This window comes from Lepidochelys kempii, chromosome 12, assembly GCF_965140265.1.
Source record: "Lepidochelys kempii isolate rLepKem1 chromosome 12, rLepKem1.hap2, whole genome shotgun sequence".
In the NCBI taxonomy this organism is placed as follows: domain Eukaryota; kingdom Metazoa; phylum Chordata; order Testudines; family Cheloniidae; genus Lepidochelys; species Lepidochelys kempii.
Genome location: NC_133267.1, coordinates 37,360,666 through 37,377,733, shown reverse-complemented (window position 1 = coordinate 37,377,733; position 17,068 = coordinate 37,360,666). Strand labels below are relative to the sequence as shown.

General features: G+C 38.0%; 1 protein-coding gene across 1 annotated transcript in view; it reads left to right on the top strand.

The window, feature by feature from the left end:
* The window catches only part of ZCCHC14 (zinc finger CCHC-type containing 14), an 88,792-nt gene that overhangs the window by 2,510 nt on the left and 69,214 nt on the right, over positions 1-17,068 (top strand). Inside the window, exon 2 of the mRNA XM_073308144.1 lies at positions 13,802-13,925. Coding sequence (XP_073164245.1) covers positions 13,802-13,925 — 124 coding nt within the window. The remainder of the gene's footprint in view (positions 1-13,801; positions 13,926-17,068) is intronic.

The window sequence follows — 17,068 nt, the reverse complement described above, 5'->3', positions numbered from 1 at the left end:
CGTGTTCTAGCGAGGGTCTGGTGTATTGAAGAACACTGATAGTTTACATAGTAACAAAATTCTCTTCTTTAAGGGAGTACAAAAAATTAGTGTCACTTTACTGTACAGACGTTCCCTGGGTTACGCAAGACCTGACTTACGCAAATACGCACTTACGTAAAAAGTTCCATAAGCTTAAAATAGGGGTGTGGGGTTTTTTTGGGCGTAATGGTCAGGTATACATTTCCAACTTATGCAAAATTCGACTTACACAAGTCGTTCCGGAATGGGACGATTGCGTAAGTCGGGGAGCATCTGTATATATTTTCATTGTCTTTTGAAATTAAGATAATCTGTTTGAGACAATTTCAGACTTGTTTTTAAGAGAAGGCTGCTAAGCTGTTCAGATGCTGGTATCTAGTTAATACGTTTTAGAACAAGAAGTTGGCTTAAATCTATAGTTGGACAAAGAGCATGGAAAAACAATATATCTTATTCAATCCAGCCATGTTTAATTGTGCACAATTAAATCCAAACATTGCAGGTTTGGATGCTGTGATGATGTGACTTGATAACGTTTGCATGATCACAACATCGCCCAGAAGAGTCAGCGCAGGTGCCAGGAGAAGATAAGCTGCATTGGGGCCCCAGCCATCAGAGCTCTATAAAGACTTTCCCAGTGCCAGCCCTTCCCCATCATTTGTGCTTCTTTGCCAGAGCACAAGCTCTGCTGGGTTGGTATTTGGTGTCCGCTAAACTCCTGTGAGCACAAACTCCTCTGGGTTCATCTTAAACACTGAGATGTCCCTTGTCACAAGATACAGTGGAACTACCTTAGACTTCCATGCTGTTGATACAGTGTATAATTTAAATAGCCTAATGACTTATCTAAAGTGTCTGTGACTTTAAAAGGTTGTGGTTTTCTAGCCAAATTGAAACCATAGTTTATTTTTTGTCCATATAAAATCAAACTATTATTTTGCATTAATGTAGTATTTTATATAAATTCCTTGCTTTTTATATTTTGAAAAATTAAGAGCAACGCTGAGTGCATGTTCTGTCATCAAAATAAGCAGCACAGGCGCTGTGCAGTTATGTATATAGACCTTTGAACACATAGCTAGATAAATGTACTCTGTGCACACTTACATTGAGAGGGAAAACACACGGGCAGTGACTGCCATTTTCATTCATTTGTAACTTTTCAATGTTTTAGTGATTAGGAATCTTTATAGTTCAAATTTGAATTTAAAAATGAAAACACTTGAATTATCCATGAGCAGCAGTGTCTGAAAAATCTATTAATACATGAAGGCCACCTTTTATTTTTTTCATTTTCAGTTCGCTCAAAAGGAGTCGCACATAATTTTACTAAAATTAAAAAACAGACAAACAGCTCACTTTCTCCCCAATCCTTTCTGGGCCGTGAACAAGTATGAGAAACTTCAGACCAAAGGAGTAATTTTGGAAGGAGCTATAAACCTCTGAAAATGCATTTATAATGAAAGTGACTCTTCCAGCACAAATATAACATCAATGCTGTCATGGTATTTGAATGATGTTTGTGTCAACATGTTAATGTTATTTCCCATACCAAGCAAGACACATCTGGGAAGAAAAAAATGTGTAATTGTCAAAATAATTCCAATTTACAGTCAGTGAAGTATGTGCATATTTTGTAAGGATCAGGAAGAAAAGGATAATAGCCATGAAATGTTAAACTCATTACATACAGGGTTCCGTGTTATATGCTTACATCTGGAAGGAGATTGCATGTCCCAGTCTGAGGTAGATCTAGATGTTGGGCAGTTTTGATTCTGTGGATTGCTGATCCAGTCTAGTCACTTAAGGTTGAGGGTGAACCATGTTGTATGAAACTTGTGTTTTCTGAGATAGGAAGTATGCTTAAAAAAATTGAACTAATTAATTCAAATTTCTGGGTGTTGAACAAGTTTTGCTTTAGATATCCACTGATTTAGGATATACTTTTTTTTTTTTTTTAACTGTAGATGAAAACAGGTTAATAATATCAATTTTACTCCCACTGTTGCAGGGATGAGGGTTTGGGGGTGATGTATTTCAATAACTTTTCCCCTTCTACCTGTCACTTACATAAAACAATTTTGAACCAGGACCAAGAAATACTATACAATGGGGCATTCCAACAAACAGTGAAATAAGGCTGCCTTAGGTGAGTAACATTTTGGACATCAGTCCTTCAACTGATTCTATGTTGAGGAATGCCCACTGATTTCATTGGGGCTCTGTGCAGGTGTAAGGATCTGACTGGGTGGAGTCAGCTGCAGAGTCAGAGCCTTTTACATAGTAGTTCTGGCCATATTTTGTTTGCAGTTGAAAGGAAGTAACACAGTCAGTGGTTAATATGATACTGTAGTTGTGTGATTCTGTTGCAAATTGATATCTTATGAATGGTAGGCCAGTCAGCCTCCAATTGCTGTACCAACAGCTCTGTTCTAAGAATGTAGCATATGATATCTATCAATCATATTATTCCATAGGCTCATTTAAAACTTTGGAAATAAGCTGCTTAAGAGGGTTTTTATATTGACCGCTGGATCTGGTTTTAGTGATAAGGTCTTACTTTCAGGTGCATGCAAAATAGTTTTGTTTTTATATTGTGTTGCTGCAGCTGATTGAAGGACCTGAGAATATTTCTGAGGAAACAGTAACTGAAATTTGTAATCCTTTTATGGAACCAAATTTTGAAAATGTGTGTGTGTGCATATAATTTTTTTTTTTTGGAAAGCTGAACCTGAGTCCTGTCTAGGAGCTCTCTGGCTTTATGCCAGTCTTGCAAAGGAAGGGTAATAATTGGATTGTTCTTAGCACTATTGGGTAACTCTAGTTTTAAATTGAATCTTTAGCCTCCAATCTATCATGAGGAATTATGTCTTGTTCAGTCATTTACTATGTTAATACCTGTTTAGGCTAGAAATTGAAGTGTTGCTGTTCCCCTACCACATGACTCAGCCAGGGACTTCAAGACAAAGGGGTGGTACCCCAGATGGGACAGTGTGAGCCCTAACTTTCTTCCTGGTCCTCTTTCATTTGTGATGGTAACTGCATGGTTGTGTCATCAATGGACCTGCATTCAAATTCCTGTGCTCTAAAAGTGAGAGCCTGTGCTACATGAGCTAAAGGAGCAGTTCTCTTACCTTTGAGGCAGTGGCATACACAGAACTCTCTGTGGCCTGACCATTCGTGGGTACAGTGAGCCACACCATGTTAATGTGGGTTACGCATAGGTACTGAGTTTCCAGATTGGAAAGTTGAGACTCCCTACTTGGACTATCAGAATTTACTAATGCTAATCCTACGCTTCTTGTTTTTTCTCACAAAAATGGTTTAATAGGATGAACCAGGAAGGTTTTTTTTATAACTGCATAGGAAGGATTTGAAAGGGGTAAAATAGTCTCTATTAGTAGTATGTTCATTTTAATTAAATGAATGTTACCCAATAGTATAATGAATGTTAACATGAGAATCTTATTTAGGCATTTAAAATCAAGCTTATTTGGAAATTGGACTGAATATTCCATTGTGAGAAACCAAATAGAAAGAGCCAAAAAACTTTCACTGAATTCATAATGATGTTGACTTTCCCTCCACTTTTTTTTAATGCAGACTATGATGTTTTTTCTTCAGCCATGACATTGTGTTCAAGTCCTGTGTTTGTATACTATTTTTTTCTAATTATCTATTGACTCTTATCAATTACAACTTAAGCAAAATTGAAGTAGGACACTCTTCATATGAAATAAAAGTGAGTATAAATATAAGGAATAAAATAGAATAAAAGGAGAATAAAAGGAGACTGCACTGTTTTACCTGAACCAGTCTCTAAACTGTTTTAGTTAAATCAGTGCTCAAACTGTGTATAAACCACCCATGGAAAAGCAAAGCTAGCAATTGTTAACCACACATAAACATTTCAGTGTGCAACTTCAAAGGTGTTGAACAGCAACCTTGTTTTGAAGTATTTAACCAGTCAGTTAAAAATCTGTGTTTTTAAATGTATGATTTGAATTGCATAAATTGAGGTGCTATGATTCTTTAGCTGGTTATTGCGACAGGGCCCGTCTCTTTCTGTGTGTTTGCACAGCGCCAAGCACAAGGGGGCTCTGATCCTGATTGAGCCTTCTAATTATTACTCCAATATGTCTAATAATAACTTTTTCCTTGAAGCCATGTCCTGTGTGAGTGAGTTGCAGAGTATATTTTGTGTTTTGCCATTTTGAGGTTTTGTTGTTTTTGCTGAAAACAAAAGAAGTGCTAATTCTAGAGATGCTATTTCCATGAGTATAGTTAAGGGCTATTAGCCTTTCTGTTGTAGATTATTTTCAATGACATAACTTAGCTGTTAAAATTAGCTCTATATGAAACTTGGGAGAGAAGGTTTGGATTTTTTTCCTTTGAAATGTTCAATATTTGTAAAAGGGAAGAGAGCAGGATGAATCAAGAATTGCTTTGCCTGTATGTAAATTAGGAGAAATATAAAAGGCAGTAAAGACAATGGTGTTGGTGTCATCCAAATCCACATCTTGTGTGAGTTTTGCATTATGTGGGGCAGTAAACTGCCAACCTACTTAGCTTTTGGGTAACTGCTAACAATATAATTATATACCTCAACAGTGTTTGAAATCACTGACACTTTTAAACTAAAATACTGCACAATATGCAGTTTTAAAGCCTTCATAATTAACTAAAAAGGATCCAAAAGTAATCAGACCAATTGCTTAGGAGTAACTTCTTAATTGAAGAGTTGTAGAGTCAATGATATACTAGAAAATGTTGCTTTTAAACATTGGCTGGCTTTCCCCAGCCCCTATTTTCCTGTTTTATATGTGAATATTGTCACTATCTAACAGCATTTTTTAAACCTATATTCACTGTTTTAAAATATGGATTTTATCTTGTTCACATGTCCTTCTGAATCTGTGAGTTGTTAGTCAGTGAGATCAGAGTATCTGTGAATTATTCCAGTGACAAGGCAAACTAGAAGTCCGTTCACTGCCTGATTTGCACTTCAACAAATATAAGGCTTGCCTTTCCTTCTCTTCCCCTCTCACCTCTCAAATGCGATGCTGGGAGTTGGCAACTGCAAAAGAAGCATAACACTATTTTGATGCGTAAGGCCTAGTCTATGCGACAGTTAGATCGACATAAGGTAGCTTATGTCGACCTAACTCTGCAAGCGTTTACACTAAAATGTAGCTCTCATCAATGTAACTTGCTCACTACACCGACTTAATAACTCTCCCTCTGCGAGAGGCATAGGGCTTAAGTTGATGTAGTTAGGTTGATGCAGTGTCAGTGTACTCTGCGTTGCTTACATCAACTGTTGCTGCCTTTCAGAAACTGTTCCACAATGCACCATGCTGGCAGTTAAATCAGTGCAAGTGCTCCCAGTGAGGACGTGCACTGCCAACACAAAGAGCATCGTGTGGACATGTAAAACTGGTTCAATTATTGTGGTGGCTGTACATCAACGTAACTTAGGTTGACTTAATTTTGTAGTGTAGGCTTCCTTTCGAGTGTATCAACCAGTACTGTCACCTGTTCAGCTGAAATGGTGCTAGCCTCAATGGCCAGATGATTTTTTAACCACAGTGTTGATTAAACATGCTTTCAGTAGATTTAATTAAGTGGTGATAAAATCAGGTCTGGCTGCAGGAACCTTGTTCATGCTTTGGCTACTATTACCACTGATGCTGGCTGGGAATTGTTTTGTAAACTTTCCAAATTTAGAGATGGTCTAAAGGTTTAGAGAAAGACAGACAGACAAAAAGCCCTATACTGGAAGTCTTGGATACTTTCAAGTGGACCAATAAGATGGACCTGCATGGTACTTAGTGCAAGTGTCAATGTGTTTTGTTGCTTTCTTTGTAGATATGAATCATACTGTGAATATCTGCAGCTAAAATTGTACACATATGTACTCTAATTGTATAGATGGTGGGTCTGCCTCTTGCTACTGGACAGATTTCGCCTTAAAAAATTGTATAAACAAAAGCCCTATCAAGAACGTAAGGAGAAATTTATGCACGTTTAATCTCAAATCATACATTAAAATACTGTGTAGTTCAGGATAGAGACCTGCATATCAGATCATGCTGATACGTGCCTAAGTCACTGTTAGTATTAAACTGTCTTCTGTTGACTGCTTTTCTATTTAAAATAAAAGTTGTACTGGCAGAATATAGAAGTGATCCGCAGTCTATACTTGCATGAACTTCTTTCTGATCTCAAATGGAAAATCTAAAAAAGGCCTGAATCCTTTTAAATGGTTTATAAATTTGAAAAGATCTGACTCTTTTATGCAGTAGGTAACTAATTTAAGTGCTCAAAACTGCATTATATATCAAATATTAGTGACGATTCAGTGAGTGGAGGGGAAAGATTAACGGTATTTCCCATTATTTCTCACCCCATAAATACTATAATTCAGAATTGCATGAAAGCTGTGGAACTTCTGGTCTTGTTGTGTTGTGTCCTCTTGCTGCTTAATGATGTATTTTTTTTTTTTATTATTTTTTTTTTAAAGCTGAAGTCTTCTTTTAAAGGAAATTTTGTTTGCTTTACAGCAGTAGCTCAGGTTTTGTGTGTTCTGGAAGATTCTATGGCCCTGTGTGCATTATGGAATTTTAGTAAAGGTTTCTGGACAAAGGAAATCTTTATTAAAGAGTAAAGTTGATTAATCGCAGTTAACTCATGCGATCAACTCAAAAATATTAACAGCAATTTAAAAAATTAATCATGATTAATCGCACTGTTAAACAATACCAATTGACATTTATTAAATATTTTTGGATTTTTTTTATGTTTTCAAATATATTGATTTCTATTACAACACAGAATACAAAGTGTTCACTTTATATTATTATTAATAATTACAAATACTTCACTGTAAAAATAAGCAAAAGAAATAGTATTTTTCAATTCACTTCACAATTAAGGTACTGTCGTGCAATCTCTTTATCGTGAAAGTGTAACTTACAAATGTAGATTTTGTTTTTGTTACATAACTGCACTCAAAAACAAAACAATGTAGAACTTTAGAGCCTACAAGTTCACTCAGTCCCTCTTCTTATTCAGCCAATTGCTAAAACAAACAAGTTTGTTTACATTTACAAGAGATACTGCTGACTACTTTTATTTACAGTGTCACCTGAAAGTGAGAATAGGCGTTCGCATGGCACTTTTGTAGCTGGCATTGCTAGGTATTTACATGCCAGATACACTAAACGTTCATATGTTCTTCATACTTTGGCCATCATTCCAGAGGACTTGCTTCCATGCTGATGATGCTCATTTAAAAAAATGTTAATTAAATTTGTGACTTAACTCCTTGAGGGAGAATTGTATGTTTCCTGTTCTGTTTTATCTGCATTCTGCCATATATTTCATGTTATAGCAGTCTCGGATGATGACCCAGCACATGTTCATTTTAAGAACACTTTTCACAGCAGATTTGACAAAACGCAAAGAAGGTACCAAGGTGAGATTTCTAAGGATAGATACAGCACTCGACCCAAGGTTTAAGAATCTGAAGTGCCTTCCAAAATCTGAGAGAGATGAGGTGTGGGAGAATGCTTTCAGAAGTCTTAAAACAGCAATGCTCCGATGTGGAAACTACAGAACCTGAACCACCAAAAAAGAAAATCAACCTTCTGCTGGTGGCATCTGACTCCAGTTGATGGAAAATGAACATGCGTCGGTCAGCTCTGCTTTGGATCATTATCGAGCAGAACCCATCATCAGTATGGACTCATGTCTTCTGGAATTGTGGTTGAAGCATGAAGGGACATATGAAGCTTTAGCACATCTGGCACATAAATATCTTGCGATGCCGGCTACAGCAATGCCATACGAACGCCTGTTCTCACTTTCAGGTGACTTAAACAAGACATGGGCAGCATTATCTCCTGCAAATTGTAACCAGACTTGTTTGTCTAAGCAATTGGCTGAAGTAGGACTGAGTGGACTTGTAGGTTCTAAAGTTTTACATTGTTTTGTTTTTGAATGCAGTTTTTTTTGTACATAATTCTACATTCGTAAGTTCAACTTTCATTTTAAAGAGATAGCGCTACAGTACTTGTATTAGGTGAATTGAAATATACAATTTCTTTTGTTTTTTACAGTGCATATATTGTAATAAAAATAAATATAAAGTAATCGCTGTATGCTTTGTATTCTGTTATACTTCAGTATATTTGAAAAAGTAGAAAACATCCAAAAATATTTAAATAAATAGTATTCTATTATTGTTTAACAGTGCGATTAATCGCAATTAGCTTTTTAAAAAACCGAATCACATTAATCACTTGACAGCCCTATTAAAGAGTCAGCATTTGCCACACCTTTGATTAAGGTCTGTGAGCATATAATACACACAGAGTCATAGAATTTACAGTGAGAATGGACCACCAGATCATCATCATCTGCTCTGTGATATGCAGAATGTTGTCCAGCAACAGCAGGGATGACTAGACTTGACCTTCATAGTATTTCTAAGGCCTTTTCTACACTGGAGATTTATCCCAATTCCAGCCATCAGTGAATAGCCATCTGTGTAACTGCACTGTATGAGCCCCTAGTTAGATAGGGAAAGCCAAGCAGTGATTTGTACCACTAGAGCTTACTGTGATTTAAAACCAGGGTATGCTGCTGCAGTGCAAATCACAGCTTTCCATTTCTATACTAGACTGGGATTGCACAAGTGTTGCTACATTGGTGGCCAGAATTCCTAATGCAGACAAGGTCTAAGATTTAAAACAAACAACAACAAAAAGTCAGAAACACGTAAAAAGGCAGGAGCAGGAATTTGTTTGAGTCATAAAAAAACAAGAGGGCACAAGCCAGACTCTCTCTAAAAATCCTTTGCAGCTCACCCATAAATCTTTCTGCATTTAAGAAACTGAAAGAGAGATTCCTACTCATCAGGATTTATTCCAAGGGTGTGTATCTGGAATTTGACTTGTTTACACCAGTATTGATGGCTGGCCCCCAATGAAGCTACACCAAGGCATGCCCAAGTATAGGCAAGGAAAGCCATGATTTGTGCCAATGAAGCTTGCCCTGGCTCAGCATTGGCCATTGATTGTTAGATATGGGCAAATTCCCAGTATTCACTTTCTGAGGCATTTAAGCCCCAGTCCAGCAAAGGTCTTAACTACATGTGTAAATTTAAGAAGGTAAGCAGTGGTATCATGTATTTTAAAGAGAAAAGCCTATATCTAAGATCAGTAATGCCCTAGTCTTGTAGATGTACCTGTGAATAGTCCCTTTCACTTCATTGGGACTACAGGCATGCATGAGGTTACTCACATATGCAAAAGTTGGCAGAACTGGGGCCTCAGACAGCATCTTGGAGCTTAGCCCCTGGTTTTCATGCTTCATGGATCAAACTTAGAATGGTGACCTAGTCTCCTATTGCTAGTTAGGAAATTGAAATGAGTAACACTGAGAGGGATGGGTAGGTTTTTGTTTTTCTGGGGTGTTCTTTTTTTTTTTAAATGGAAGCCTAAATCACTCAGGGTTCACTTTTTAGAAGCAGCTATGTACCTAAAACCCAGAAAAGAGGAGAGACCCTGTCCCAATCTGCAGTCTTCAGCTGTAACATCTTTTGGTTGAGTGGGTATTCTAAAACAGTACTGTAGTATCTGAATGATCCCACAATATTTAGCTCATGCTAATTGGAGATTGAAAGGACTGCTATTTAAATTTTCCCCAAGACTTTATAAAAGATGGAACAAAATTGTTAAATATTCTCTATATGTGGCCCCAAACCTGAGAGGTCTGGAAACGAAAAAAATAAAAAAAAAATCTTAAATTGAGTTAGAGGAAGCTCTCAGACAATGTAATTTATAGGGTGAAAAATTAGTGGAGCCCATTACTTTCTAAGATTCCTGCCTCCCCAATCCTTAGTTATTTTTCATATCTGCAACATTATGTGGATTTTTCCCTCAACAATAAATAGGAAATTATTGTATTCATTCATGCAGCTCTTGCGCTTGAAGCCATTAGATGCTCCTTAGTGCTATTCTCTTATCCAGCCTTCACTTTGTATGTTTTTAGTCTTTCTTATACTCTGAATATGTATGACTGAATAGAAAAGGAAATCCGTATTTATTTTGCATAGAGTATTAGTAAATAAACATCCCCCATGAATTTCTTCAGAACAAGTTGTTCCCAAAAAACCACCTATGTAATCTTTTCATAAACTTGGAGAGTATAAGTAGTCATGTTACACATTAGATAGTGTTGGTTTTAATTCAGTCGAGGCCAACAAATAGTTTTCAGTTAAACCCTATATATTTTGTATTCTGGTTAGTTATTCTGAAAGGGAACAGATAATTACTGTTCTACTTAAATACTTACCAATTTAAATTTCCCATTTATGAACACTGCTGTTCTCATGAAAGGACTTTGTGTAGTAAATCTACTGTTATACATCCTCACTGGGTAGCACAGCTAACATTTAGTAAAGCTGGCTTCAAAGATTTACCTCTTCCCAAACTTATTTGAGCCATCCATGCATTAGTGAGAACATTTTAGACTGGTAGCTCTTATTACCTCTTGTACAGCTACAGAACGGGTTGTCAGTATTTCCATTATGAACTTACCTTTGTGCATGGTAATACATAGGAACCATGACATAAGAACCTGAACTCTGAATTTTCTTGCTATTTTAAATTTGTCAACTGTGACTCAATTAACATGGTTTGTATTTAATGAATCATGATATATAATTTCTGCACAGAACCCCCCTCAATGAGCCACTGTGCTTCCAGCCCCTGCCCCGCAACTACTCACTGAGCTGCCTGCACCCAGATTTCCCCCCCACAAAACCCTCTCACCCCACACCTGTATCCTCCCACACTAAGCCCCTCCGTACTTGGATCCTGCTGAGCTGAGCCTGCCTGCCCACAACTGGTGTGCAGGGCTCTGGGGTGTTTCTGGGGCAGGCCCTGCCCTTGCGCTTTCTCAGGGTTGGGTGCAGCCTCACTGCAGAGTCCATGTCCATGGGGCACGGGTGGGTGTTGTATGGTGGTCTCCCATCTTCGTGCAACCAGTGACTTGTGCTCCCCGCTGCCATGCTGGAGCCTCCACATTTATTTATTGACAAATAAAATTTGTAGAATTTTAAAATATTGTGTACAGAATTTTTATTTGCTTGGCGCAGAATTCCCTCAGGAGTAGTGTGGCTGTAAAAACGTAATTGTGTGTAAATGTTGATATTTTTCATGTCAGTTTTCTTCTAGGACTGCAAGTTTCACAGTTCATGCAATCTTAGGATATTGCAGTGTGTGTGGTCCAATCAAATATCACTTATTCTTTAATTTTAAAATAGCTGGCTGATCTGAAAATATTACTTACATTACAAAACATTTTTTATTGAAACTTTCCCTTTCTCTAGAAAAACTTCAATGATATGTAACGTCAAAGGATATGGAAGACAGTGGAAAAAAGTTATTTAAAATCTGCGTGAAGACTTTTAAACAGTCATAGTGAGCCTGACCATAACACCATTAGCTCTCTAACTAAAGTGCTCCGTTTGGAACTGATCATAGTGTTGTGGTTGTATGTCAGTTTGAATTTACTGTACTTCAATGTGAGAGTGAGTCAGATAACATATGAGTTCAGCTGGTCAAGATGCGGGCTAAATTGATCTTTACCAAAAATAACAAACGGATTTATGTCTTCCTGGGAAGAATTCAGATTTTGCGTATAACCAAAAATGGGTGACAGCAGGCCTTACTTGGGAAAACATCAATCTGTTTCTTGGGTTAAACTTTCCACTGCCAGCAGCAGGTTGGAGTCAGCAGAATGCCCAGCCCTCTGGAACGTCTCTCTCCAGCAATCCGCCAGAGTCTGAGTTTAATGAGCTTCAGAAACAGTGCGTGATTAGCTCTTCGATCAAGCCTTTGAAAAATTTTAGTTAGGGCATTGGGATTTGTGTGTGTGTGTGTGTGTGAGAGTGAGCTAAGGGTTTCATTGCTAGCCTTTTAATCTGAAAGCTTCGTTTTTCACTGTTTTACAATTGTTCTTATGGGTGTAAGGCACCTGTGTGCTTGGCTGTAGGCCTCCAAGTAAATGTCTGAATTAAAAAAGTAAAAGCAGTCTAGTGATGTTGAAGAGGAAGACAGGAGTTGTAGTCATTTCTGTTCCAACATCTCTCAAGGTTTTCTCCTATAATCTGTCTTTCCCTTTTGGGGGCTCTGGTGGTGTTTTTTTAAAAGCAGGTCGACTTCTCTAGCACAGGTGTAAACTGTCATAGTTTGAACAAATGAGTTTTATGAATGCAGTTTTTCAAATCCCTTCTCTTGTGCACTTAGGTGTTAAAGTGTATGTGTGACACACACGTGAAGGCCAATGTCTTATGTGAACCTCACAAAGGGATAATTCTACAAAAACAGAGAAATTATGCAAAATCTAAAACATGTAATCCAGTCACAATATACTAGGCTAACGATGGGGTGGATGAGATGTTTTTTAAAAATTGCTTTCGTCCTCATGACCCTGCCTGGAATCACTATGTGACTGAACCTTAGAGGAAATTGTAAACTCTGATGTTAGTTATCGTGAATAATGACTAGTTTATTTTGTTACACTGAGATTACATTTTCCTCTCTTGCGATTTGTGAAAGGATAGAACCTATGTTAAATTAGAATCCTTCAGACTGGGATTTCTTGTTAATTCAAAATGTGGCAGTTGAATTTCAAGGAGTGCATTTGTTAACATGAGTACTTTTGTTGGTATTAATAACCTATTTAAACACACAGGTTTTTCACCTTTCAGATACTTAAGCCTATTGCTAATGTGACCATTCGCCATATCTGCTTCTCCTTTTTCAGAAAATGAGAGATGCTAATTGACTTGCTTTAGGTGGTAAATTCTTCACATTACGCTACTAACAATAGGTGTTTCTCTACATTGTAGCACAAATGTGCAGATTGTTGTGGACAGCAACTAAAGGAGTTTAAATGTTCTGTTTTTCGTATGATTTATGTTTGTTTTTCTAGCTCTTGAGTCACAGTGAAAATATGTTCCTTATGCTAAGTGCAGTTCAAAAGGTACATATTAGGCTATAAAGTCGGTTTTTGATGATGCAGCCTACTTGTTCAAGTTTTTCTCTTTCACAGTGAATCATTTTTCATCAAAGTATAGTCTTCAGATCTTGATGGCAAGCTCCCAAATTGCAAAGCCAACGGAGTCACTTTCTTACACTGTTTTTTGTCCTGAGAGGTGAAGTTGGTTTCTTATCTGTTGCAGTTAGGGTGACCAGATGTCCCTATTTTATAGGGACAGTCCCAATATTTGGGGCTTTTTCTTCTATAGGCACCTATTAACCCCCCCCCCACACCCGCTGTCCCAATTTTTCACACTTGCTGTCTGGTCACCCTAGTTGCAGTAATATTTAAGATACATGACACAACATAAAAGTGGTTGCCCTTTGCCTGACATAGTAACCCAGGTTTGCTCTTAAAGTACAAACTCTTCTTCTGTTAAAATGTGTTTAAAATGGACTGTTGCATGAGCATAACACTTTAAAATAAATGGTACTTTGTGTACCACTGTGTGGATTATGAAGGCTAATTTAGATTTACAAATGGCTGACTAAAAAGCTCCTCTACCAAATTGTTACTTGTAAAAATATACTGAAAAATGTATAACTGTTTTAGAATAGAATAGTAATGCTCTTGATGGCTCTTAACTCAATTTGAAACACTATTCATGTAGTAGAGGAAAATGGAATATTCCAAAGTTATATCAGCTTTATTTATTTGTTTTTTCCAGGTCACTCCAAGATCTGAGACCCCCATAAAAAGTGTCAGTAACAGTTTGGAAAATGCACTACATACGTCGGCACATTCCATTGAGGAGTCGTTACCCAAGAGATCTTCAGGAAAACACTCCAAAGGTGGGTCCCAACTTGCTTTGCATAATTCACATCATATATCTCTAATTGCTTTAAGGAAGTATTTTATAATCCTGATGCAAGATTGTAACTGTGTTTCTTTGCTAACTTGTTGAATTCAGCAAGGATAGCACACTGAATGTAGAATGGTCATTGGAGAAAGTCATCTTAGTCTTCCAATAAATAGTTAAATTTTTATAGTAAGAGACACATTCTGCTGGGCAGTTAGCAAGAATGTTGCTTACAACTTAACCTCCTTTTAACTCTTTTTTGTCAAATTATGTCTTCGCGAAAACTAAATGTCTCCTGATTTGTTTAAGTAATTGGTAGTCCATATATCTTGTGTCCTTTATATAAGTAGTTAGTTAATATATTTTAGTATAAAAATGTTTGCTATAGTCATTGTTGCTGTTCCTCTTAGAGATGAGACAACAGGTAGAAGAGCAGCTATGTTTTGGTATTCTGTTTTGGTTTTCAAGAGGACATTCCTGTGTGTGCAGTAAGGAGGGGTAGATAGTACGAGAATCAGTCGACGCTTGACACCTTCCTTCCCCCAGCCATACAACCCCTATTGTTCTGTTCATTTGCTAACTCTGAAAACTGAATGTTCATCCAAAATCACTAGGAGTTCAATCTAATGCTGCATTGCCAGTAGGTAATAATAAATGTACAGACCTTTCAGTGTCCAATATCTGTGTGTAAGCATACCTTTCATGTTGAGATCATCGGTTATTTAAAAGAATGTTTGAGAATGTTGGTGGTGGATGGGGAGCTAAAAGAGATTGTGTTCATACTTTGACCTTTGTACTTGTAGCAAATTGATACATTGCCATGGGTGTAGTCAGCCTCATGGGGGGGGGGTTGGTATAGGAAGGAACAGTTCTAGACATTTAATGGTACATTCAATGGGGACACAAGCGAAAAAATAGGTTTCCTGAAATTTTGAGTGGAGAGCAACGTCCCTTTCCACTCCCATCCCTTTGAGTATTTCTAAGCATAAGTCAGTCTCCTTTACTTTAGGTCAGCAACACCCAGAATCTGAGTTCACTATTTTTTTTTTTTTATTGCAGGCAGAGAAATATGTGGTCCATGGTTATGTTGGAGAATATTTTTAGCTCTGAGCTAGTTGTAATGGGGTTTAAAACCCTATACAGAGACTAAGAGAGTCTCACCCCTCAGCAGCTGTGGAGCATGCTTCAAAGGAGGGGGAGAGTGGCAATGCGGGGGAGAATAGGAATGAAGGAGAGGCTGTCCAAAGGTAGCAAGACAGTTTTCAGCTTCTGGGGACAGAGCTATCCACAGGAGAAAGATCTGGATCGTGGGTAAAACCACAACCAGGAGGATAAGAGCCTGAAGGCTAGGACTATAACAGGGTTTAAAAGAGAACTAGATAAATTCATGGAGGTTAAGTCCATTAATGGCTATTAGCCAGAATGGGTAAGGAATGGTGTCCCTAGCCTCTGTTTGTCAGAGGGTGAAGATGGATGGCAGGAGAGAGATCATTTGATCATTACCTGTTAGCTTCACTCCCTCTGGGGCAACTGGCATTGGCCACTGTCAGCAGTCAGGATATTGGGCTGGATGGACTTTTGGTCTGACCCAGTATGGCCATTCTTAAGACACTTTCTCCACCCTCACTCCCTGTTGAGATAGAATAACTGAACACTCGGAGGAGAGCTGGGGAATACTTATTTGATCATGTGAGCTGCTGAGAATGGGAACTCCCTGCTGGATTGGGGAGAGGACTGCAGCCATGTGCCCAAACTGAAGAGAGAGCAGGGAGTTAAGAAGCAGCATGGGGGGGCTAGTTAGGTGCAGTAGAAAGAGACAACTGAGGCACTTAATCGCACTCCCCTGGGGCCCTTAGCTGAGATGGTGGAGATGGAGGTCTTGGGTGCCCCCTACTGGCTACTGCCAGGAGAACTCTGAGGCACTAGGAACGACTGACTGAAGCTTGACCGTTAGCCTTGCTGACTGCTATGCAAGCCCATCCCAGGATGCTGGGGTTGGAAGGACTGTTGAGCTACGGCCTTCCTGCTAGACCTGCCGGCTTCCGAGTAAAATCTGCTGTGCTAGTTTTATACTTATGTAGAACAACTTTTGTTAACTGCCTTTGTAGGATCTGTATAGAAGAAATAATGCCGATAAATTACACACATTAATTAGTGCTAATATTTTGTCTTTAAATTTAGAATAGGCTTCAAATGCAACAACAAATCTAAGAAGTTATGGACTGAGCGATAAGTTCAAATAAAGAGCTGAAATCTAGTCATTTTGCTGGGGGCAATGTTGTGTAGTGGTTAGAGCAGTGGCCTGTAAATTTGGTCTCTGGGTTTCTGCTATGTAACTTTGGATAAATCTCTCTCAACCTCTTTCTGCTTCAATTTCCCTATCTGTAAAATGGATATAGTAATACCACTTTGAAATCCTTGATGAAAGGTGCTTTTACAAGTGCAACATTATTTATTTGCTATAGAAGCAGAGGAGCCAAAACAGAATGGAAGTAATTAAAGATCCTAAGTAAAACTTCTTGGCTTGTCTCCACTGGAAACTCCTATTTTGTGATATACCCAACAATAATCCCAATAGCTATAAGTAGCAGTAAGTTTACAGCCAAATAATGCTGTAAGTAGCTATTTCTTCAGCTGTGAAAAATGCAACACTCGGCAGAAACCTGCCAAGGTTCGTGACTTCCATCTATCAAAAATAGGACAGGGTTTGGCATTGAATTTTCATTCTTGGACCATGATTGTTGTTCTAGCACCAGAAAATGTGCCAAGACTAGACATGGTACAGACTGAAATTAATTACATTTTCCTCTTACACTTTTTTTATTTTTAATCTATGAATTTTAGAATAGGATAACCAGTTTGTTTGCAGGGGTGTTGTTTAATGTATATGTTGCAAAATGCTTAGGGATCAAAAGGAATCATGCAACAAATACAATTATTTGAGTAACTAGTATTCTAGCTTCTAGTTAACCAGCAACAAAGACTATGTCTGTCCTGTGGGATGTTGGGCCTCTCCTTGCAGGTTGGAGTCAGATCTGAGATTGACAGCCTGCCTGGGGCAAGGACTGGGGCCAGGACTGCCCTTCTGTGGAAAAGCCCCATAGCTTTCTGCCTCCACTCCTGGGTGGACAGTTG